This window comes from Littorina saxatilis, linkage group LG4, assembly GCF_037325665.1.
Source record: "Littorina saxatilis isolate snail1 linkage group LG4, US_GU_Lsax_2.0, whole genome shotgun sequence".
NCBI classification, from domain to species: Eukaryota; Metazoa; Mollusca; class Gastropoda; order Littorinimorpha; family Littorinidae; genus Littorina; species Littorina saxatilis.
The window spans coordinates 13020442-13043711 of record NC_090248.1 but is presented as its reverse complement, the minus strand read 5'-3'; the positions used below and the strand labels follow the sequence as shown (position 1 = coordinate 13043711).

Here is a 23270-nt window from a genome sequence, read left to right as displayed (position 1 = left end):
GACTGTGCACGACCCATTTGACCTACATTTCCTGCCCAGGCAGGAAGAGCAGCTGCCGGAAACGGCTGCTGTAGCAGGGCAAGGCTCGAACCGGAAGGGACCATGGGCTGTCCGCAAACCAGTGAACCAACACTTCCGGCCGGAGCCGGAAGCGAAGCTGCCGCAAGCCCTAGGCCGGAACCGGAAGTGACAGATGACTGTGCACGACCCGTTTGACCTACATTTCCTGCCCAGGCAGGAAGAGCAGCTGCCGGAAACGGCTGCTGTAGCAGGGCAAGGCTCGAACCGGAAGGGACCATGGGCTGTCCGCAAACCAGTGAACCAACACTTCCAGCCGGAGCCGGAAGCGAAGCTGCCGCGAACGGCTGCTTACGTAAAGCGCAGCTCGAACCGGATGGGACCATGGTCTGTCCGCAACCAGTGAACCACCACTTCCGGCCGGAGCCGGAAGGAAGCTGCCGCGAACGACTGCTTACGTAAAGAGCAGCTCGAACCGGAGGGGACCATGGTCTGTCCGCAACCAGTGAACCACCACTTCCGGCCGGAGCCGGAAGGAAGCTGCCGCGAACGACTGCTTACGTAAAGCGCAGCTCGAACCGGAGGGGACCATGGTCTGTCCGCAACCAGTGAACCACTACTTCCGGGAACCGGAAGTGCAGCTGCCGCGGACGGCTGCTGCGAGCACATACCTTGTGTCGACCGTATCCCCCAAAGGGACCTGCTCAGGTGCACTCCCGCAAGCGGAAGCCACCGAGCGCCGGCCGAGAAGAGAAACGCCTCCCTGTGCACGGACTCCAGAGCCATCACAGAAGCCAGCAGGCTGGACAGGTGATCAGGAACAAAGGAAGCCAACGACCGAGGGTCGCACACCCCCGGGAGGGAGGCAGAGCTGGAAACAGGGTCCGTCCGCGACATTTCTGTACGAACGAGCGTCCGAATTTCTGGAATCAAAGAAGACAAAAGGCTAGCAACAAGAGCGCCAGCCTCCGGCGCAGGTACAGGGGTAGAAACGGCCGTGGCAGCGGCCACCCCCGCCGCCCGCGAGCCAGACGAAGTTTCCTCCGGAGCCTAAATAGGCACAGGAAAAACGAAGTTAGTCTTCGGGTCAGAAACGTGAACCGTGGGGTTCCTAGCAGAAGAGGTGGAAGCCGAGGACTTAGGTTTAACAGGGCCTTTGCCCCTAACCTCGGCCTTAGCCGCTCGCTTTTCTCACTATCAGACATGCTGTCACACGAGAAAAACAAACTACTGAAAATACACAAGTCTCTAGGACGTAAAACTTCAGCAGAATAAACTAGCACTAACGTACCAGCTACAAGCAGCTACCAATGCTACTGGTAAACGCTCAAAGTCCGTAGCACGGACCCAAACTAACCAGCAAAAACACCACGTGTAAGCGAAAAATGGCGACCAAAATGGCGGCCACAGCAACAAACTACTGAGCAAAATTCGTAAGTCCGCGGACGGAAAAATTCTCAGCAGAATGACAATGCAAACAACAACAAAAAGGAACAATCTCACCGCTAGAAACAGCTATGAGCAGACGGGGAGCCGAGGCCGGTAGGTGTCAAGCAGACAGCAAAACCGGTCTAGGAGCGAAATCAAGCACGACCTGTCTCTCTGGCTGAAAGATGTCGAATGAGGGTGTCTCGTATCGGGTACGAGATCTGTGGCGTGATGCACGCTACGGGAGGCAACCCAGGGTAGCAAGCTTGCTACTTTTTTGCTTGGGTTGCTTCCCTTATACTATAGACGGGATAGCGTTTTTCAGTCAACCTAGCATCTCGACTGCGTCAATGCTAATATGTGACTCGGAGTAAGAATATGTAATTTAATCAATCTTTCAAGTGCTGTCGTTGGCTTACAAAATAAGCTTCTCGCGCGTTCACATCGCCAGCGAGAATTTGCAGAACCAAGATGGCGGACCGTTGTTGACAGGTAACGAACCAAATCGGGACCAAAAAAGAGTGTCCGCGTCCGCGCCTTTGAGGTGTCCGCTCTTTTAAGGTGTTTTTGAGTGTAAAATACATCCGTCCTCACTTGAAGTGTCCGTTATGCAAAGGTGTCCGCCGAATTAAGGGTCCGCTGGATGCAGGTTTTACTGTACAATTAATGTAAGGTTCAACACTCTGAATAGCATAGGTAACAGGGTGGCTAAGCTAACGCTAATTTGTGGTACTTCTAAGGTCAGTGAAGCTCAAGAACTATAACTGCACCATAACAAGAAGAAATCCAGAAGCCCTCTTAGGCTATAAACCTTAAAGAACGTAGTTACCTTATTTTGAAGATTCAATGTAACAAAACATTCTTTCAGGAAAGTCCTGAGTTGCTGTAAGCCCCATACACAAATAGGTTCACAAGCAAAATATACCAGAATATTGCAAAGTTCAAGGTCAATTAACACAGATGAGATGATAGGAGTCAGCATTTGTTCCATCTAATATGTAACAGTGGTACCTCTGTTTTAAGTCTGAAAAACGTGGGTCTTAAAATGGAGGTAGATTTAGTGACAATGAAGAAAATCATCTGAGAAAAGGAGGTGTTATTGTTAAGGGCGTCTTTTAATGTAGGGACTCTAAAACAGAGGATTGCACTATTCTCGTTAAGGTGCTGGGAGATTTATTTCACAGAACTCTCATCCACTGCCACCTTCACATGTGAAAACTTCCTGGCGTTGTATGAGCTGAAGCAGTGAGAATCCTATAATCTTGCTACATCCTATTTCTGCTTCCTTAAGCACTGCACAGCCTATACATGACCACACTTATGTATCTTTCCCGCTTACCCATTTCCAAAACGAATTGACTGACTGGCTGATTGTCAAATTTTCTAAGCTAGCAAAACACAATAAATTACTCAGAGCCCCAAGAATGCTTATAAAATTTTTTCTCAGTAATTGCCCAATTGCAAATTCAAGGGTTTTCAAATTTAAAAAGTACAGAACACTACAACATCCCAACGTTAGTCCAGGGAAAAAGTAATCGAGGCCAAATATCAACATGATTGCACAGTCAAAATGAGAACTTTGTAACCAGAAATTGATGTGTAGTCCTGAAGAAAAAAATAGTACAAAGTTCACACCAGTAGCAGTATGGAAAGCTCACTGAAGAAATAAATTCAAGAACAAGACATCCTGAGGTGTCATGAAGTGCTCAAAGATTGACAAATCCAGGACCTACAATGTTGCTGTATTGTCAGCTCTAAATGTAAGGTGCCATGAAAAGGTCCCCAGAACTGCACCATTGCTGCGTCTTCTTCAAACAACTGCAGAGATTCCACATCTTCTGAATCGCTTGTCTGACATCATCTACTCTCAAAAACAGTCTTAGAGCGCATCCAGATTTCAAACACTGCAAAGAGTCAAGAAATGCAGTCATCTACCCTGACTAAGTCTTTTTACATTTCTATGTGAAACTCTCCCAAGATTGCGGAAAAACAGAGTGTTTCCTAGTGCAGGCATGCCTGTTCTAAGGAGGAACCTTGGAGTGTTCTATCTAAGAAAGAAAAAAGGTTGCAGGCCGAAGTACATCTACGTATTCTCAGGAGAAGTTCTGGAGTGCCTTCATGTGGACTCCGAAGAGTCTTGGAGTGTCTCCAGCTCAACAAAACTCTCTTGGGAGTGTAGAAGAGTCTTCACTCTGATTCTTGGGATGTCTCCAGCTCAACAAAACTCTCTTGGGAGTGCAGGAGCACGGAGTCCTCTCCAAGGACGGAGCAGAGTTCTTTCAGACGTTCATTCATGCGAGGCATGCCGGCCAGCTGTGCTTCCAGACGCTGCTTCTCGTCGTTGAGGGAGAGACGGGTGGTGGTGTCAAGCACCTCCATCCTCCAGCCCCCCTCCCCGTCAAACTGCAGCAGGTGAGTGTGGAACTTCCTGTAACAACGCCAGGTGAAAATGTGCTGTGTTTGAAAAAAAGATATCTCTACTTTTCCATTTTTCAAAAAACAATTTCTTGCTAAACACACACAAATATGTTACACCTCTTGGAGTCTAAAAGCATTCAGTATGCAGTTCAAGTTGGCACATAAAAAGAGTTTATTAGAGATTATGGACTGATCTCCTTACAGGACTGAAAACATGCTTTGTGCAGACCTGTGCACACTCAAAATGCTCATCAGTAGTAAACCAACCAAATTTCATTAGTTTTAAAACTGTTTCAGTAGTAAGCCGTAACGACAGTTCAAGACATCATTCTGCTCACAAAGCACAACTGAAACGACGCAGTAGAATGGGACCAAAGACAATAGCATGAGACTCACTGTGGTGTTGATGTTTCACCTTGGCTTGTTATTAAATAGTAATTCCCATTCTACTGCATCGTTTCAGTTTTTGTGCTTTGTGAGCAGAATGATGTCTTGAACTGTCATTCACTCGAGCTCATCACTGGACTATTTGCCAGCAGCTTTTTCGGCAGCAGCTTTTTTCACAGCAGCCTCGTGTTTCCTCAGCACTGTTGAGCCGTTTTTTTCTTCTTTGGTGGCCCCTGTCCACTATCTGAATCTCCCACTCTTTTTTTCTTTCCCATGTTGAAAGTTTCACAATTGCCTGCCGCAAGGAACGGTACTAAACTGACAAGCCGAAGCGTCAACGACTTTTGAGAAAACGCACACTTCCGGTAAATCAGAAAACGTAACGGGAAGGTTCAAAACATCTTAAAACAGAAAAAAAAGTTAAAAAAATTGTTTTTAGTAAAAACACCGGAATTTCGGAATTTTAATCGAAAATCCGTACGTCCGTATTCTGCATATAAAATCGGAGCAATTACGGAAAAATCGTAGATGTGCACAGGTCTGGTTGTGGGACAGTCTAGACAGCACCTAGTATCTGTCTATTTCTCAACATCCAGAACAGTTATTTCGAGGAGTTTCAAATATACCTAGTTTGTATCTTGAAAAGGTGGCAGCCATGACTTAGATGTATGGGAGAGTACTGTTCATTAGCTTAGGTTTCATTCAGCAAAAGCAAAACCAAACAAAAATTGTCCGAATATCTTCATATTTTTGCATATCTAGATATTTCTGCGTATCACCATATTCTTCACTCAAAATTGCACAACGGCCACTGTCTTTTTCCTGTCGAGAACTGTCATCACTGTCCATGGACTTGTACCCAAACATGCTGGTTGTGACAAACATATCTTCAAAGGTACAATTTGACATCTTTAACTATGATTTTCCTCCCTTTTTCCTTGCACTGTTAACCATGCTTTGCAAGAACTTTAACATAAAACTTTCCAACCCAAAGGACAAACAGAACAGAAAAAGCTAGAAGAAAGTCAACTGACCATAAGGTTGGTCTGTGCGTGATTGTCATCAGGGTGATTCCGCAGTCCTTCAGGCTCTGGTAGATCTTGCTCTCCACATCAATGGAGACAGCACTGGTGCACTCATCCAGCAGTGCAAACAGAGGTCTGAAAAAAAATGCAATATGACATTTTTGTTTGTTTGTTTGCTTAACGCCCAGCCGACCACGAAGGGCCATATCAGGGCGGTGCAGCTTTGACATATAACGTGCGCCACACACAAGACAGAAGTCGCAGCACAGGCTTCATATCTCACCCAGTCACATTATTCTGACACCGGACCAACCAGTCCTAGCACTAACCCCATAATGCCAGACGCCAGGCGGAGCAGCCACTACATTGCCAATTTTAAAGTCTTAGGTATGACCCGGGCGGGGTTCAAACCCACGACCTCCCGATCACGGGGCGAACAACTTACCACTAGGCCAACCGTGCCGGTCCAGAAAATTGAAGAATGCTGGAATACGGCATACAGTGAATACCCCCAATTTAAGACCTTGATTTTTTTCATTTTCTGTTGATAACCTCTGTAAATTGACCTCCATTTTTAGACTCCTGTTTTCAGACCTAAATTTCTCAGATGTTTGGCAGTCTTAAAAAGGGAAGTCCCTCGTATCAATCAGCATAGCAGAGATGTTTTTGTTTTTTTCTGCATCAAATTTGCTGAAATGGCTCTAAAAGTTTCTGTGGCAATTTCCACAGTATTTTGACAAGTAGTCCTTCGTGTCCCACTTCCCCCTAAAATACAATTCAATAGCCAGGCTCACACTGAGATACAAGCAAATACATACCCGTGCCCATTAACACACACAAATATAAGAGGAAAAAACATCTCCCGCTCAGGTGCAAACAATACACTTACAAACAACGGTGTAAGATGAAAATTAAAAAACTACAAAAAAACACTATTAAATTTAAAAAAAAATTAAATTACAAACAAATATCCAACTCAGATATAACTTGTAGTGGCAAAAGAAACATCCGAGACATTTGAAAAAAGAAAAGAAAAGAAGTTCACCGACACCCCGACCAGGGTTTTGAGCCCCGGACCCACCGCTCTAGAACGCCCAAAATCCCATTGAGCCACAAAGATGGTTGATGTAAAGAGGGACATCGAAAGGAAAAAATAAAACCTCATGCATGAATCTCTCACCAATGATTGAGCTTCGATTGAAAACTTTCTTGATCAACCTAATGATGCTTTAACCTGACCATGACTGGCAGGAACACACACACAAAGTTTGGGAGGATTTGTTCAGAAATGGACAAATAGCGCAAATAGAAGTGACAGACAGACGGACAAAATGACAAATATATATTAGATACCTTAAACCATTTTAACATTCATTCTTCACAAGAATGCATGCATTAAAGAAATAAAGACAGTTTCATTTTGAAACTACATTTGATTTGTTTGTCATGACATCATCCTCTCGTGAACACTACGATCAAACAAGCCCAACGAGGAAATAAAAACTTGGAATTGCGCAAACCCCTCAGTGTTTCCGAAAGTCTGGAGAACATTTAGTGGAAGCGCATAATTATAAGTTTTCTGCCTACCACATAAGTCCTTGCAAACAAAAGTTCTAGGGGTCCCAAATTCAGCTTTTGCTCTCTTGTTTCACAGGTGGCTTGTCAATTTAGGTTGATGCCGTTCAAACGCTTACTAGACCCACATGGATCAAACTCATACACCTGAAGGAAGCAATTAACCCATTATTTGTTGTGGTTTAAAGTAATGGTTGTAATTAGTGTGTCACATGAGGTATTTCACCTAGGTTACTTAACACTTTCTACCCCACCTATGTTGACCAAGTTTTTTGTTAGCTGAGACCAGCTGTGCTGCAGCAGGTCACTCAGGATTGTAGTAACTGTGTATCAATACCCTGGAATGCAGGCGTTAGATGGACGTTACAGGAAGCGACTGAAGCTAACAGTCTGAGCCGATATATCCGTACCTGATCAGATAGCGCCATATGAGGGGGTACGAATATATCCGTACCTGGCCTGGGAGACAATGAGTTAAGTTAGATTTAGTAAGGATAAGTGCAGTCTCCATCTGCGGCTGAATTAATTAAGTTTTCATCTTTGAAACCAGACCAATACAAAGCTTATATAAACCTGACTGCTGACTCACAAAAAAAGAGTTCAGCAGACTCTGCCCAAAGAATGACAAAGTTTTCCACCATTTGTAATTTGTTAGGCATGTCACGGACTGCCCAAGCCAAACAATGTACCTAGTACAGTGCTGATGCACTCAGTCAGTACTGCAAACTGAGACCCAAAACACAAGAACGTGTCTTCACAAAACTGACAGATTATGCTTTATCGAGAAGTGCAAACTTTGGCCCGAAACAGTAAATCACGTACACCCTCAGAACATTAAATACGTGGCATACCATATTTATCAATACAGCGCAGGTGATCTCATTTAACACCACAAACAGGAGAGAAAAAAAAGATATATCTTGCCCTTCACATCCATAGATAACAAAAGCCCATTCTAAGACCCCTTTTTAAGACCCCTTTTCAAGACCCCCTTTTCAAGACCCCCTTTTCAAGACCTCTCTTTCAAGACCCCATTCTAAGACCCCCTTTTCAAGACCCCATTCTAAGACCCCCTTTTCAAGACCCCATTCTAAGACCCCTTTTTCAAGACCCCATTCTAAGACCCCCTTTTCAAGACCCCATTCTAAGACCCCCTTTTCAAGACCCCATTCTAAGACCCCCTTTTCAAGACCCCATTCTAAGACCCCCTTCTAAGACCCCCTTTTCAAGACCCCATTCTAAGACCCCCTTTTCAAGACCCCATTCTAAGACCCCCTTTTCAAGACCCCATTCTAAGACCCCTTTTTAAGACCCCATTCTAAGACCCCCTTTTCAAGACCTCCTCTCTTTCAAGACCCTACATTTTCCTGTTCATAATGTCCGTAAATTGACCCCAATTTTAAAACTCCCTCCTTTTTTTTTTCAGAATATTTTAGACCTGATTTTCTCAGAATATTTTAGGTCTTAAAAGGAGGGTTCCACTGTACTGATACAGTCATTCACAAGTGCAATCGGTGGTCACGTTACAGTCAAACGTGTTGACCTATAGATTACACAATATTGAAGAAAAAACAACACCCTGCTCAGCATATCAGTCAACACAGAAATGGGTCACCTCTATACTAACACCTGCTGTTCTGTTTCAGACCACTGACACACTTAAAAATGTTAACTCAGAGACCGACACACTTACACAGTTACCTTAAAAATGTCAACTCAGATACTAAATAAGACGATATGCTTCACCTTGTTCTTAGCCTGCAGGGCCAATAACAGTTAGGCCATAAAATAAATGTTTCCGATGACAAGGGCAAAAAAAAGAATAATCTGTAAATGTTTTTTGTTTTTTTAATTGAAGTTGGTTTTTATTGCACAGGCGATTGTAACTTTGTATTGGCCGGAAATCATGTGAGCTGGGTCCCCTGGATGTCAGAAAAGAGTAACTTTCCTTGTAAAGTCTGCAAAATTTAGTTTTGTATGTTTTTTTTCCTTTTTCTTTTTTTGAAAGGTCAAATAAAGTTCTAGGGTCGGGAGGAAAAAATAGGGTTGTTTGGGTAATTGGAAACATTCAATATTTTTGGCTTGGCCTTAGTAAGGCAGACTCATGTTTGTCAGAGCACAAGAATGACAATCAGAATTTCACATTTAAATTAACTCTCTCTCTCTCTACATACCATTTGTGACTGTTGTATCTGGCACTATCCTCAGCAAAAGCAAGAACACTGACCTGTGGTAAAAGGTTCGAGCCATTCCCATTCTCTGCTTCTCTCCTCCCGACAGCACATCCTTCCAGTCACTGACAGAGTCCCAACCTGTAACAAACACTATAGTTATTTAACCCTGCACCAATGGATCCCGTCAATTGTAATCCATTTGTTTCAGAAATATGTTCAGTATATGCCCCCCGTCCCCAAGAAAATCATAGCTTTTTTCTTTCCTCTCAAGGCATAATATTTGCTTTTCATCATCAGGACAGGTTTGTTTCAGCAACATGGAAAAAATCAATACCAGCCTTTCCACACCCGACTCTAGCAAATATACTTGGTCTTCAGTCATCATTACACACTTGCACGTTTGGTGTTTATCTGCATACTGCGTATAGGCATTCATTTGTGGTTATGCTTTTTGTGTTGTTCAAAATGTTTGGTTGTACATTCAGTTCATACATTTACTTCACTAACTCTAAAACTCTGGAACAAATGACATATAATTATATGCCAATAAAACAGACCGCACATCAAAGAGTTAATTAGGTCAAAGTGCAACGTAACACTTGGGTGTTGTTCTTTCATTTCTTAAACACTAAAAGTACTCGCAAAACCGTAGCAATTTTCCAAGACACAGTCTAAGCCACTGACCGCCTTCACGATGAACTATATGCTGCAGGTTGACTGTGTTCAGGATCTGCTCCAGGTCAGAATCCTTCAAGCCTTTCCCTCGCATATCGTCCTTAGAGTCTGGATAGATCACCTGGTCCCTCAGCGTGCCAATAGACATGTATGGTCTGGTACAAGAAAACAATTCACTTGTCAACCAAACAGAATGCAGCATACAAAATTAATTCAAGCCTACATTAATCGAGTCCGAAGTTGACTTCGCAAAGTCCGTTTATTGAAAATTCAGTGCAGTGAGCTTCGTGAAGTAGACTTTGCCAAGTCAACCTCGCTTTATCAATATCAGGCTTTACAGCCATATATACATTTGTTAATAAAAAGATTTGATTTGCAATGGGGTTTTCCAGATTTTTGGCCATTTAAAAAAGTCAGGTCAAATTTTGCCCAACATCCCTCAAGAAGAGCCCAAGCACCACTCAATCAAACTGACAACTAACTTGATAACCTTACCACTGACACGAAGGGTACAAAACACCAACACTTATGCTCTTTTTAAGAGTTGATCGAGAACAAATCAGAGAATATGATCGATGCTGAATCGGTCTTGGATGACCTCCTCGGTTCTTGAGACAAGAAACATCAACAACCAACCTAGCAATCAACGCTTTAAGATTTGGTCAAGCAGCAAGCTAGCCAACACACACAAAAATCATACATGAGCAAGCTGGCATCCCCGAAAGAAAGTTCAGAACTGCAACAATGAAGTCTAACTATTACTAAACAGATAAGGATCATAAACAAAAGAAGGACAGTGCAAGCTGACATTTTGGTGGATCTCACCTCTGTGGGATGTAGAACATGGAAGAAGGTGGAGGCCTACACAGGCGACCGCCATAGACAGGCCAGAGGCCACTGAGGATTCTGAAGAGTGAGGATTTGCCGCAACCATTGGGGCCCGTGATCAGCAGGTGGGTGCCTTTCTCAATCTGATTATGCAAAACAACAGTGTCAATTCACTCATCAAAAGGTAGGAATGAAGTCATAATAATTTTCTGACACATACCAAATCAGCGAAATGACAGTAGAACTGACCAGTTGGCGATTTCTTTTCCAGTATTTTCACACACACACAAATACAGTAAAATACCGGACATTTCCAGCTGATATGAACACTAGTTAACATGCAGCTCCGGTACTTGTAAATAAAACTTTTTCTAATGTCCACTGAGTTCTGTAATCATCAGACTACCGGTACTCTTCTTGTAGACTACGATACAATCTAGTCAATGGCTTGAGTCTCTATGTGAAAAACTTCATCCAAGCTGGTGAGGCAGGCCGTGCTAAATGGGTCTTTCACAGCCTGTTATGATCGCAGTAAAAATCTACAATGCAGACTTACCTGGAGAGTGAGGCTGGCAACGATGATGTCTCCATTGGGTGTGATGATGGGCAGGTTTTCTATGTCAATGGTGGATTCCGTCTCCACAACTTGACCTGTATAAAACAGCATCTTCTTGTAAATCGTGTTTATTGTCGTTTATCCTGGGTTCACAACTCAGCTGAGTGACTTTCAAGAGAAGCGTTCCTTATTCAAATTGTGCGCGCACAAATGCAGTAACCATGTGGATCCAATATTCACACGCTGCTTGGAGGCTTCAGACAACTTTTAAGCACGTTTGCTAATGCCTGGCTGTACTGTACTTATATTTCATGCTGAATAAAAACCAGCCTATGCTTTTCATCGATAACAGTAAAGACAAGAAGAGCAAACGCTCGATCGAGTCACTTTCGCAGTTCTGAATATTATATGAGGCATCAGATGGACAGGAAGAAATTGCTATTCACAACACAATGAGTCACGTTCACATAAAATTTGAGCCCGGTCACTTTTATAGTTTCCGAGAAAAGCCCAACGTTAAGTTGTGTGTTGCCGAACAGAAAAGGCTAGTTATCTCCTTTGTTTTTCTGATAACGTTCGTAAAAGGCTACAGATGTAAATACTTTGATGTAAAGAATAATCCTACAAAGTTTCAATCACATCCGATGAACTTTGTCAAAGATATAAAATGTCTAATTTTTCCTTTGACGCTGACCTGTGACCTTGAAAAAGGTCAAAGGTCAACGAAACCATCGTTAAAGTGTAGAGGTCATTGGAGGTCACGACTAAACAAAATATGAGCCCGATCGCTTTGATAGTTTCCGAGAAAAGTCCAACGTTAAGGTGGTGTCTACGGCCGGCCGGACAGACTAACACTGACCGATTACATAGAGTCACTTTTTCTCAAGTGACTCAAAAATGCCTTAAATGGCATAAACTCTGAGAATCAAACCTGAAAATATATGGTTTTAATGATTGTCAAACTAGATCACATTTATTCCACCCAAATTTCTTCACTGTAAGCTCTAAATAATATGAATATATATATATACACAAGTGAATGCAAAATTCATGAGTCAAACACAACCAAGAAAATGAACAGTCAAACAAATATGGAACAAACCTTTCTGGGTAAGTGGACCATTAATGCGGTCATGTGCGACTTTGGATTTGGAATGGGTGACCGTGTTGCGTTGATACCTGCCATTTTTCATGTCTTCAAACACTTCAAACAGCTCAGACACACGCGATGTGTACCCAGCCAGCTCTGTTACCTGCAGCAAATGAAACAGATAATTACCAATTTGATTTTCTGCAGCAACGGTGGAAAAGGTGATGGTTGCTTCACTTAGTTACCCTCCTCAGCTCCTCGCAACACAGGTGCGAAATAACTTCCAAGGGGGATATGTGGCTGGCCGCTGCCCATGAAACAGGGTTAATTTAAGAGTGCCACAATCACAAACACAGCAAAACACCATTATCTCAGTGAAAACCTACCAGGCCTGGTGATCAGTGATTAGAACCACAAACATACACCCCAAGAAATGTTAAGCACATGAACATATGACAATAAAAACCTTTTACAATAACAATCTATGGACAGTCTCAAGGTTGAGTCTCTTCTTCTTCTTCTTCTGCGTTCGTGGGCTGAAACTCCCACGTACACTCATGTTTTTGCACGAGTGGAATTTTACGTGTATGACCGTTTTTACCCCGCCATTTAGGCAGCCATACGCCGCTTTCGGAGGAAGCATGCTGGGTATTTTCGTGTTTCTATAACCCACCGAACTCTGACATGGATTACAGGATCTTTTTCGTGCGCACTTGGTCTTGTGCTTGCGTATACACACGAAGGGGGATAAGCCACTAGCAGGTCTGCACATAAGTTGACCTGGGAGATCAGAAAAATCTCCACACTTAACCCACCAGGCGGCCGCGGCCGGGATTCGAACCCTCGACCTTCCGCTTTGGAGGCCGACGTCTTACCACCACGCCACAGCGCCCGTCAAGGTTGAGTCTCAAAGTACAGGACTAATAAAACCATCCTTCCATTCTTCTTCTCCTTCTAATCCATGAACTGTCTGCGTTTTGGACGTGGGGTTTGAGTAGAGCTGAATTTTTGTTTGTTTGCTTAACGCCCAGCCGACCACGAAGGGCCATATCAGGGCGGTGCTGCTTTGACATATAACGTGCGCCACACACAAGACAGAAGTCGCAGCACAGGCTTCGTGTCTCACCCAGTCACATTATTCTGACACCGGACCAACCAGTCCTAGCACTAACCCCATAATGCCAGACGCCAGGCGAAGCAGCCACTAGATTGCCAATTTTAAAGTCTTAGGTATGACCCGGCCGGGGTTCGAACCCACGACCTCCCGATCACGGGGCGGACACCTTACCACTGGCACTAGGCCAACCGTGCCGGTGTAGAGCTGAATGAAAGGGGTCTGTGGGAGGCCCAGGCTGAGCTCTTTCCCCCAATCCAGTTCCAAAAACACAATAAGAATAGACACACTCCAGAAACAACTCTGTCAGGCTTGTATGGGTTGAGAAAGAGTGAGTACTCTTGCTTTTAGTGAGGCAAGCTTTCCACACATGCTCCTTGTCCACGTGTGTTTCATACACATCTCTTGCCTGTGCAGGGCCTAGCATTGGAAAAAGTGAGTTCAGCTTACAAAGGCGGGGGTCTGGGGGCCGCAGGAGCCCCCCGAATTTGAAGATTTTTTTGGAGATTTTTTTACCTAAAATGGCCCCCCCCCCCCCCCCCAAAAGAAGATTGAGCAACTAAATTATGCCATAGTCCATGGTCCATAGTCCGTATCGGCACATTACTTCTTCTGACTTGCCTTCCGCCTTCGGAACGAAATCCAGCCATTCCCACTTCCAGGAATACCTTCTTCTTCTTTCCAATGATGCCCACGATCATGATAATGATCTTTGTCACTGAATGGCTGACCACGTTCAACAATGTCGCTTCGAGACATTATTTCAAGTCTAGAGCCACAAAACACCGGCACAAAGCATGCTCGCGCGATGCCAGAGGAAGTGCGTGCTCAAGCAAACTGTCAAACTGATTGAGAATTGAACCGAACGGCGCACAAAACGAAAGCTGGGACTGTTTGGATTTACCGTTTGGGAATAACAGGTTTTTGCATTTCGGCGTACACCAAATCGAGTTCCGCGTACTGGAGATGTTATGTGGGCGTAAAGTACGCCGAACGGCTTACAATGCTAGGCCCTGCTGTGACTGGCCTATGCTGTGACTGGCCTATGCTGTGACTGGCCTATGCTGTGACTGGCCTATGCTGTCATTCACTCTTCACTCTTCCACAACCCATACAAACCCGACAGAGTTATTGCCGGACATCATCTATTAAGGTGCCTACCTCTTTGTATGAGGACATCATCCTCTCAATGGCATCAGCAGACTGAATCAGAAGGTTGCGTGCCGTGGTGAACGCTCTTGTTCTCTCGCTGACCCCTCCGTCCGGGTCGTCATCCACGTACGTCCCTGTAGAGAAACAACACTAAGTCATCATGACGTAAATTCTTAGTACTTCATAAATTTTATATGTCAGCTGCATGAAAGTGCAATATTTGTTCCAGTATCATGGTTCAGACTAGGTGTGATTCATTGCTTGGTCGCTTGTGCATTAGAAATTTCAAAGCATAAGTCATTCTGCATGTAATCAGACCAACCATCAACTGAATGCTACTTTGGGTGGTCAAGCCACACACCTGAATTTCTTATGAAAAGATTTTTTTACCTGCATGACTGTTTTTCTACCCCTCTAAAAGTCTAACAAAGGCAACCCTACTCCGTTTTTAGGACTGACACATGCTGGGTCTTTACATGCTTACATGACCCACTAAACTCTGACACGGATCAAAGGACCCGGAGCATGCTTTTTAGATCACATGCGTGCACATGCACATACACCAGACAGAGGTATCTGCAGGTCTGCTTATATCAGGGGTGTCGTTTGGGTCGGCCCTTCGGCCAATCGTCAAATTTTTTTTACTTTGGCCGAAACTTTCATGTCCCTATCGGCCAAATGTCGGAAGAGTATTCGCCTAAATCGGCCAAAGTTTGTCCACTTTTTTGTATTGGTCAGGCGTTGATTGCTAAAACTGCTGCCGATGTACTTAGTCAACTGACTGACGTTTATTTCCTTCGCGAATACCAAAAACGAAACATCAATGTTTTGAACGGAAGCCATTGCCAAAAAATACACTCTCAGCGTTTGCGTTCACCGGTTCGCGATAGTTTATCAGTCAATCAGTGCTTTCGATTTGGATTTGAACATCATGTCGCAACCAAAAAAGAAAAAAACTAAATTGGCCAAGGTTTGCTACCCTTCGCCAAGGTAAGTGATTCCGGACAAAATAACAGGAACACCGCGAATGTGGACGGTGTGTGTGAGTGGTAGTAGTGTTGTCGAGTCGATCGAAGCAGACGACATAGCAGACGATAGTCACCGCGAATCGAAATCTGCTGAGCCAAAGAATGAAAAGCATCCTCCAAATCGTGGTTTCCAAGCAAACTGGCTCACCCTACACGTTTTTTTTATTGGATATTTTACCAGTCATGTTTCCCAAGGCTTGTCAAGATTAGCACAAGGTTGGAAGAGTTTTACTTTCAAGAAATTAAAGTTAAAGGTTTGAAAAAGTTTCAGAGAACTGGAGTCTGATGTAGTTAAATCAGCAAAGCTGATTGTTTCAGTTGCAGTAAGCAACATATAATCTAGGGGCGGATTGGGGGGGGGGGGGGGGAGGGGAGGGGGGGTTCTGCCCCCCCCCAAAAAAAATTCTGTCTGTGAATATATATTTTTTTTCTGTCTGTAAAGCCGGGGGGAAGAGTTAATAGTTTAATTGTCACAGTATGCGACATGTCTTCCTTCTTGCCATACTATATGATGTCGGGAGCAGATATCAGTGAAGATAAATTGCCATTATTTAATACTAATGTTAAAAGAAATGAGTGGCTGCTGACACCAGTTGATCATGTTTAAAATCAAGGATAAGCCACAAATTGTTTATAAAATAGCTAAAATTCTTCAGGTTCAGGGGGGCTTTGCCCCCCCAGACCCCCCAACAGGACCCTGGACCCCAAGTTGTACCCCCCTCCCCTCTGGCTTAACTGCTCTGCCCCTGTAATCTGTGTTCCAAAGACAATGATTGTATGTATTGGTGTTCCCCTCTTGAGTCTTGTGCTTCAATGTTGCGGTGACTTTGTATGAGAGTTGTTCTTTGCTACTGGTCACAAGTGGGGGTCAGCTCACACGGATGCATTTTTCAATACAGTCCAGGGGAGAAACTGGTCACAAAGCACCCAGTACATGCCAGAGAGATAGGAGAATCGGCACAATCAAAGAAAATACCAAAATCATTCAATATATATGGAAATATTAAGATTTACTGTGAAAATGCCAGCAAAAATGGCGTCCAAAAACGGGAACGCACACTTGGTGCGTCTTTGAAGACTTACCTCCCGTTCTGTGTTGTTGATAATAGTCGTGTTTGTGCTGTTGTTGTTGAAATAGTATCTAATAAAACTGATGCAGTTCTTGAAATGTTGCAAATTATTGTTGTCTTTGTGAAATGCGAGAGTGTTCTGAGGCGTAATCTGCATACGGCTGATGTCCCACATAGGGTACCCCACTTCGATCAGCGTATCACTCCAAATGAGCTTCATAGCAGAAAAGCAGATACACTACCAACACACTGCATAACAGATCTACAAGTCTGAGCCAGAATCATTGAAATTTACTTTCTGTATAAAATATTGCAATCAAATTTGTTCACGATGTCCCACAAATAACGCAGGTTACCCTCGCCTTCGATTCAAAGTAACTCCAATCTGACTTTATTACAATCGAAACGCAGATGACGAACTGATTCACCACAAATTTGTGGTATTTTACACACAAATTTCAACTGTGTTGTTTCGCGATAAACAGCCATAAACAAACAAATGTGGCGCCGTCACGTCGCCTTGGAAGGAATAACGCAGGTGACCAAGGCTTGTTTCCGATACCTGTCTGATTAAAATCATCGTTTTTTCACGAATGACGGCTCTTTGGCAGATCTGGTGAGTTGGAAACTGTCTATGAATGTTTCATTTAATGTCAAATGCGTACATTCTTGTCGATATTGTTACCTTTGGGCTCATAAATTAAGTCAATCGTCGTGTTGTCCGAAAGTGACTTTTGTCAGCATAGAACTTACTGTGCTTTGATCATTGACTGAGAAGAATCTTCCGATGACACTAGTTCATTTCACTACGCGACTGCAGATCTGCAAGGAAACTTATGGCAGGGGAAATAAGCTTAACTGAAGACGAATAAGCGGAGTAACTGTTCTTCAACGGATTGCTCTTACACTGATCTAAATATTTAGATCTTGTCGTCTGCTAGTCTGCTAGTAAGTAGTCTTCGGTCGTGTGAAAGTCACATCTATTTCGACTGTGTGCATCGATCCGTGTAGTGAAATGTTGATCTTTGATGATTTGGCAACATAACTTCGCTAAATGTGCTTCGAGTGTATCTCCCCGTTAACCGCATTTGAAAACGTCTTTTAACAAGACCATGTTTCGACAGCCCAGACGGGGAGGATCCTCGATAGCTCACAGGGTATATAATGTTTTCCGCCGTTTTTTGAAGAATCCTTTCAAATTTGCTATTCCAAAAGTACCTTAAAAAAAGAACATTAATTAAAGAACATTCTCTGCAATTCCTGTCTCAGTCCGTGCAGCCGTTTCGGGTCCTATCGTCATCATACAAACATACACACAGACACACAAGAACCAGCTTTAAAAGTTAGATTATGTAGGAACCATGTGAACCAGTGATTTTTTCTTATGTACAACAGATACTACAGTATTTCTGCTTTATGAAAAGCAATATTTCAAAAACAAAACTAGAGATTTGAATTTTGACCACTTTTCCCCCTTTCTGTCACCAGTACTGAAGAACAACTCATGAGCCAAAATAATAGCCGAAAATTGTCCAAGATGTCCTAAAGCTTTCTGACAGTTTCGGCCAAATGTCCCAACATGAAAATGTCTAGCAACACCCCTGTATATGTTGACCCGGGGAGTCAGAAAATCCAAATCCATCCTTCACCAACCACGGAATGCCAGCAGGATTCAAACCACAGACCTTCCATCTGGACATGGAAGGCCGAGGCACTACAGTAGCTAGCACTGGAGATTGTGAACTTAACAATCATCTAAAAGAATTTCCTCCGAAAACGGCGTATGGCTGCCTAAATGGCGGGGTAAAAAACGGTCATACACGTAAAATTCCACTCGTGCAAAAAACACGAGTGTACGTGCGAGTTCCAGCCCACGAACGCAGAAGAAGATCTAAAAGAGTTACACACTGACCATCATAGCGCACTCCTGTGGCTGTGAGGATGGGGACAGCGACCATGATGAGACCGCTACAGCTCCAGACGTACTTCATCAGGAACTGCTCCAGCATGATGTACCACAGGCGCTTCAGGTAGATCAAGTTGGATTGCTCTGTCAGACTCTTGAAGCTTCTCGCAAGGTGTGATTTCTCTATCTGAAACAAGCAGGTATAAGTTTAAAGATGGTGTGCCCACTGTCCTGGTAATTGTTGCTGCCCAACATAGACAAAGCAACTTGCCTGCAGGACTTAATATTTTTAAAGTTCAAACTAACCCGAAAATGCAACAAACAAAGCAATAACATGTGTCAGTTTCACAAGAATAGTTTTCAGTCATATCATGCTAGGTGACCTTAAAACATATAGCTGCATTTAAACCTGTGTTATTCAAATCTATTGTACATATATTATATCATTATTAATATTATCCCAGCGAAGCTGGAGGTATCCCGTGAACGCTATACTGTAATCGATTTGAGAAATGTGCACACCGAATAATACATGATAAAGAAGGATTCGTTGTGCCCGGCTACGTGCTACAGTTGGAGATGGAAGTTCACCAAAAATTGGGACCATACTAACAAAAATACGGTGGGTAAAATAGGCGCCCCCATTTTTTCAGCAAACGCCACCCCAGGCCGCTTTGGACGGGTAGAAATTCCGTAGTTTCCAAGTCTATGGATAAAGCTCGCGTAAGAAGAATATGTCACGGTCGAAAGTCTTTGACGTCAATTAATGCATCATGACGTCATGCCTCCCTGTAGTCTTTCTCTCTCGCGCAGTGTGTGTGTTTGTGTTCATTTTGTGCACATTTGTTAGTGTTACTGTGTGTGTGTGTGTGTGTGTGTGTGTGTGTGTGTGTGTGTGTGTGTGCGCGCGCGCACGCGTGCATGAATCTGTACTCGTATGTGTGTGGTGTGGGTGTATTTGTGTGTGTGTGTGGGTGTGTGTGTGTGTGTGTGTGTGTGTCTGTGTGTGTGTGTGTGTGGGTGTGTGTGTGTGTGTGTGTGCGTGCGCACGCGTGCATGAGTCTGTACTCGTGTGTGTGTAAGTGTGTGTGTGGGCATAAGTGTATGTGTGTGCGTGTATGTGTGTTTGTTTGTAAAGGTGTGCATGTCCGTCTGTCCATATGTGCGTATGGGTGTGTGTTTTGTGTGTATGAAGTTTTTTGTTAGAGAGTGAGTGAGTGCGTGTGAGTGAGTGTGTGTGTGTGTGTGTGTGTGTGTGTGTGTGTGTGTGTGTGTGTGTGTGTGTGTTTGAGAGAGAGAGAGTGTGTGTGTGTGTGTGAGCATGAGTTTGTGTGTATGTTTGTGTGTGTATGAGTGTGTATATGCGTTTGTTTCTAAAGGTGTGTGTGTGTGTCCGTCTGTCTATGTGCGTATTTGTTTGTTTGTTTCCATAATTATCAGGGCGGTGCTGCTTTGAGATATAGCGTGCGCCACACAAAAGGCAGAAGTCGCAGCACAGGCTTCATGTCTCTCCCAGTCACATTATTCTGACACCGGACCAACCAGTCCTAGCACTAACCCCATAATGCCAGACGCCAGGCGGAGCACCCACTAGATTGCCAATTTTAAAGTCTTAGGTATGACCCGGCCTGGGTTCTAACCCACGACCACCCGATCACGGGGCGGACGCCTTACCACTAGGCCAACCGTGTATGTGCGTATGAGTGTGTGTATTGTGTGTATGAGATTTGTGTGAGTCAATGTGTGTGTGTGTGTGTGTGTGTGTGTGTGTGTATGTGTGTGTGTGTCTGTGGGTGTGTGCGAGCGTACATGCATGCGTATGTACATGTGTGTGTGTGTGTGTGTGTGTGTGTGTGTGTGTGTGTGTGTGTGTGTGTGTTTGTGTCTGTTTGTATAAGAGATAAAGAGAGAGAGAAAGAGAGAGAGAGAGAGAGAGAGAGAGTGGGTGGGTTGGTTTGTGTTTGTGCGTGTGCGTAAGTGTATGTGTGTGTTTATGTGTTTGTTTGTAAAGGTGTGTATGTCCGTCTGTCTATATGTGCGTATGGGGGTGTGTTTTGTGTGTACAGTGAAGTGTGTGTGAGAGAGTGAGTGAGTGCGTGCGTGTGAGTGAGTGTGTATGTGTGTACTACGTGTGTACGTGTGTAACTTGGGTGTGTGTGTGTGTGTGTGTGTGTGTGTGTGTGTGTGTTCGTGTGTGTGTGTGTTTGAGAGAGAGAGAGAGAGAGAGAGAGAGAGAGAGAGAGAGAGAGAGAGAGAGAGAGAGAGAGAGAGAGAGAGAGAGAGAGAGAGAGAGGTTTGTCTTTCGCTGGGGTATGCAGTGCCTTGGCGTTGCACATCTACTTAATTAATATTATGCATAAAAAAAGCCATAAGGGCATGATCGTATGACACAACTATGACTTTGCCCCTTGATTTTTAGTTTAAGGTGGTCCTTAATTAAGCCCGAAGTCGACTTCACAAAGTCTTTTACAGAAAACTCAGTGCGAAAGCGTCATGCGGCCAACTTCACGAAGTATACTTTGTGTAGTCGACTTTGCCCAGTTATAAATATAAGGACAGGCTTCAGGCACAGGTTTTGAATTACACACTGTGCACTAACCTTGTGTCCACCATAAAATGCAATTTCTTCAGCGTTCGCGATTATCCTGGAGTGCATGAACCTCAGGTCACCCTTGCGTCTGGCTTCTTCGGAGACAAGTTTGCCAAACCTGGGCGAGACTGCTCTTAGCGTGCTGGCAGTGATGGAGATCACGACTGCGGCTAACACAGAAGGGACTCTAGAGCTGGCGCCACGACTGCTAGCAAGACTATAGAGCGTGAAGGCGATCAAGGAAACATCAAGTAAGGGTTTAGTCAGATGGGAATACAGGTGTGCTAACTGCTGCGTGAACATGGCGATGTCCTCTGTGAGGCACTGGTCAGCGTTGGCCAAGCGACTGTCCAGGTTGCTGACTCTGTAGTAAGTCTGCTTGTCGAAGTACATATTGTAGGCATGTTTGACTAGGCGTGTTCTAAAGATGAGGGCTAGTTGACTTTCTAAGAATCGGATGAGGCTGTTGATGAAGGTAGCTGGCACTGCAATTAATAGCCATTTCGCCAGCTGTATCGAAAACTTGGTCATATCACGCTGAACAATCGTTTTCACAATACTTCCGTCCAGCTTGGCCACATACACTGATAAAAACGTCCTTGCGACCAGTGTAGCTGTATGAAATGTGAGAGCACCAAACTCTTTGGTCCATACTCCTGGGATGATGATTTTTATCAAACGTCGAAGCTGTCTGTAGAAAACTTTGTTCACGTTAGGCGAGGATTTTTGACTAGCACTCCCCTCATCTGCTTTTGTCGTTGTCTTTTTGGTTGGTTCACTATTTTGTTGTAACCTTGCCCCGTCTTCTGTCTTCTTTTTCATCAAAACACTTGCAACGTTCGGGCAGTAACGACGGACGCCATAGGCTGCTAAAAGGCAAATTGCGGCTCCGGCCGCCACTTTTTGACGGTTTATCTTGGCCTTGGCGGCCATATCTAGAAGTTTCGACATGATTGACCACTCAATCCCAAACCTATTCCCTCCTGTTGTCAAAAGAACGATTTACGTCTCATCTCCGCATTGCATCGTCCACCGCCATAATACATTTCGACCATGTGAACTCGACAATAGACTTTGGTCGGGTCAAGGATCAAAATCGCCCAATGAAATCTTGTGGCTCACGGGCGGAAACAGCCGATGGTTTCCGAGCAAGTACGAAAGCTTGAAGCAAAATTATCGTCTGCTGCTAAAATCCAGATTGTTCAACGCATGGAGAAAGCAACACTTATAAACCGATTATGAACTGGGTTGGTGGTGCAAGAAGCAGAGTAAAATTCCAAGGAAATAGACGACGGCAAAAGGTTAGTTTCATCTTATTGCATAAAATACGTTTAGAAGTTTGTGAATGATCCGGGTTTTCAATACTAAAAATGAAGCATTTTAGTGAGAATCAAAAAACAAGAAAGGTTCGTTATTAAACGTTTAATCATACACAAGACGAAAAATTCACGAGTGAATTGACATAGCTATATAATGGTCTTTGAACTGGACGAATTAACAAATAATAACATGAAAGTTTAACCATAAATTAACTTTCACTGAGTTGTGCGTTGTTTCAATCAGTGATTTCGAGTATGAAACTATGTCGAGAATCAAAGAACTCTCAATCTCATAGTAAAAGCTAAGGAAACTGACTTTTTACATTTTCGTCAATCAACTTGTGACTAAATGTTTTCAGTTAGACTGGGAATCGAGACGAGGTCAGGGTGTGTCATTTTGCACACCAACGCCACCTTTCTCAGTCAGTCGAGGTGGCTTTGTGTGTGACCTGTCTCGACTGAGGTGTAGTGGCTTTCTGTGCAAACTGAGTGTGTGTCAGTGTGTGTGTGTGTGCAGCGACTTCTAAGATAAGTACCCGACAGATGTTTCTGAAACTGTGCATGTGAGTTCTTCCAGATAATACCCCCAGACTTTTTTTCAGTTTCTCATTTTTTGATAAATGCATTTTGATGACGTTATATCCGGCTTCATTTTTTACATTTAGTCAAGTTTTGACTAAATGTTTTAACGTAGAGGGGGGAATCGAGACGAGGGTCGTGGTGTATGTGCGTGTGTGTGTCTGTCTGTGTGTGTGTGTGTGTGTGTGTGTGTGTGTGTGTGTGTGTGTGTGTGTGTGTGTGTGTGTGTGTGTGTGTGTGTAGAGCGATTCAGACTAAACTACTGGACCGATCTTTATGAAATTTGACATGAGAGTTCCTGGGTATGAAATCCCCGAACGTTTTTTTCATTTTTTTGA

At 43.8% G+C, this 23270-nt stretch overlaps 1 protein-coding gene across 1 annotated transcript; it reads right to left on the bottom strand.

Moving 5' to 3' along the window:
- Positions 1-1839: 1839 nt before the first annotated feature.
- Positions 1840-22076, bottom strand: LOC138963994 (ATP-binding cassette sub-family D member 1-like). The gene is made up of 10 exons (XM_070335867.1): positions 21044-22076; positions 18451-18631; positions 14450-14574; positions 12187-12337; positions 11085-11179; positions 10526-10671; positions 9710-9855; positions 9079-9163; positions 5286-5411; positions 1840-3874 (listed from the first exon to the last, which is right to left on the bottom strand). Exons 1-10 carry the CDS (start codon positions 21983-21985, stop codon positions 3634-3636), a joined length of 2238 nt encoding a protein of 745 aa, XP_070191968.1. The 5' UTR covers positions 21986-22076; the 3' UTR covers positions 1840-3633.
- Between the last annotated feature and the right edge of the window lie 1194 nt (positions 22077-23270).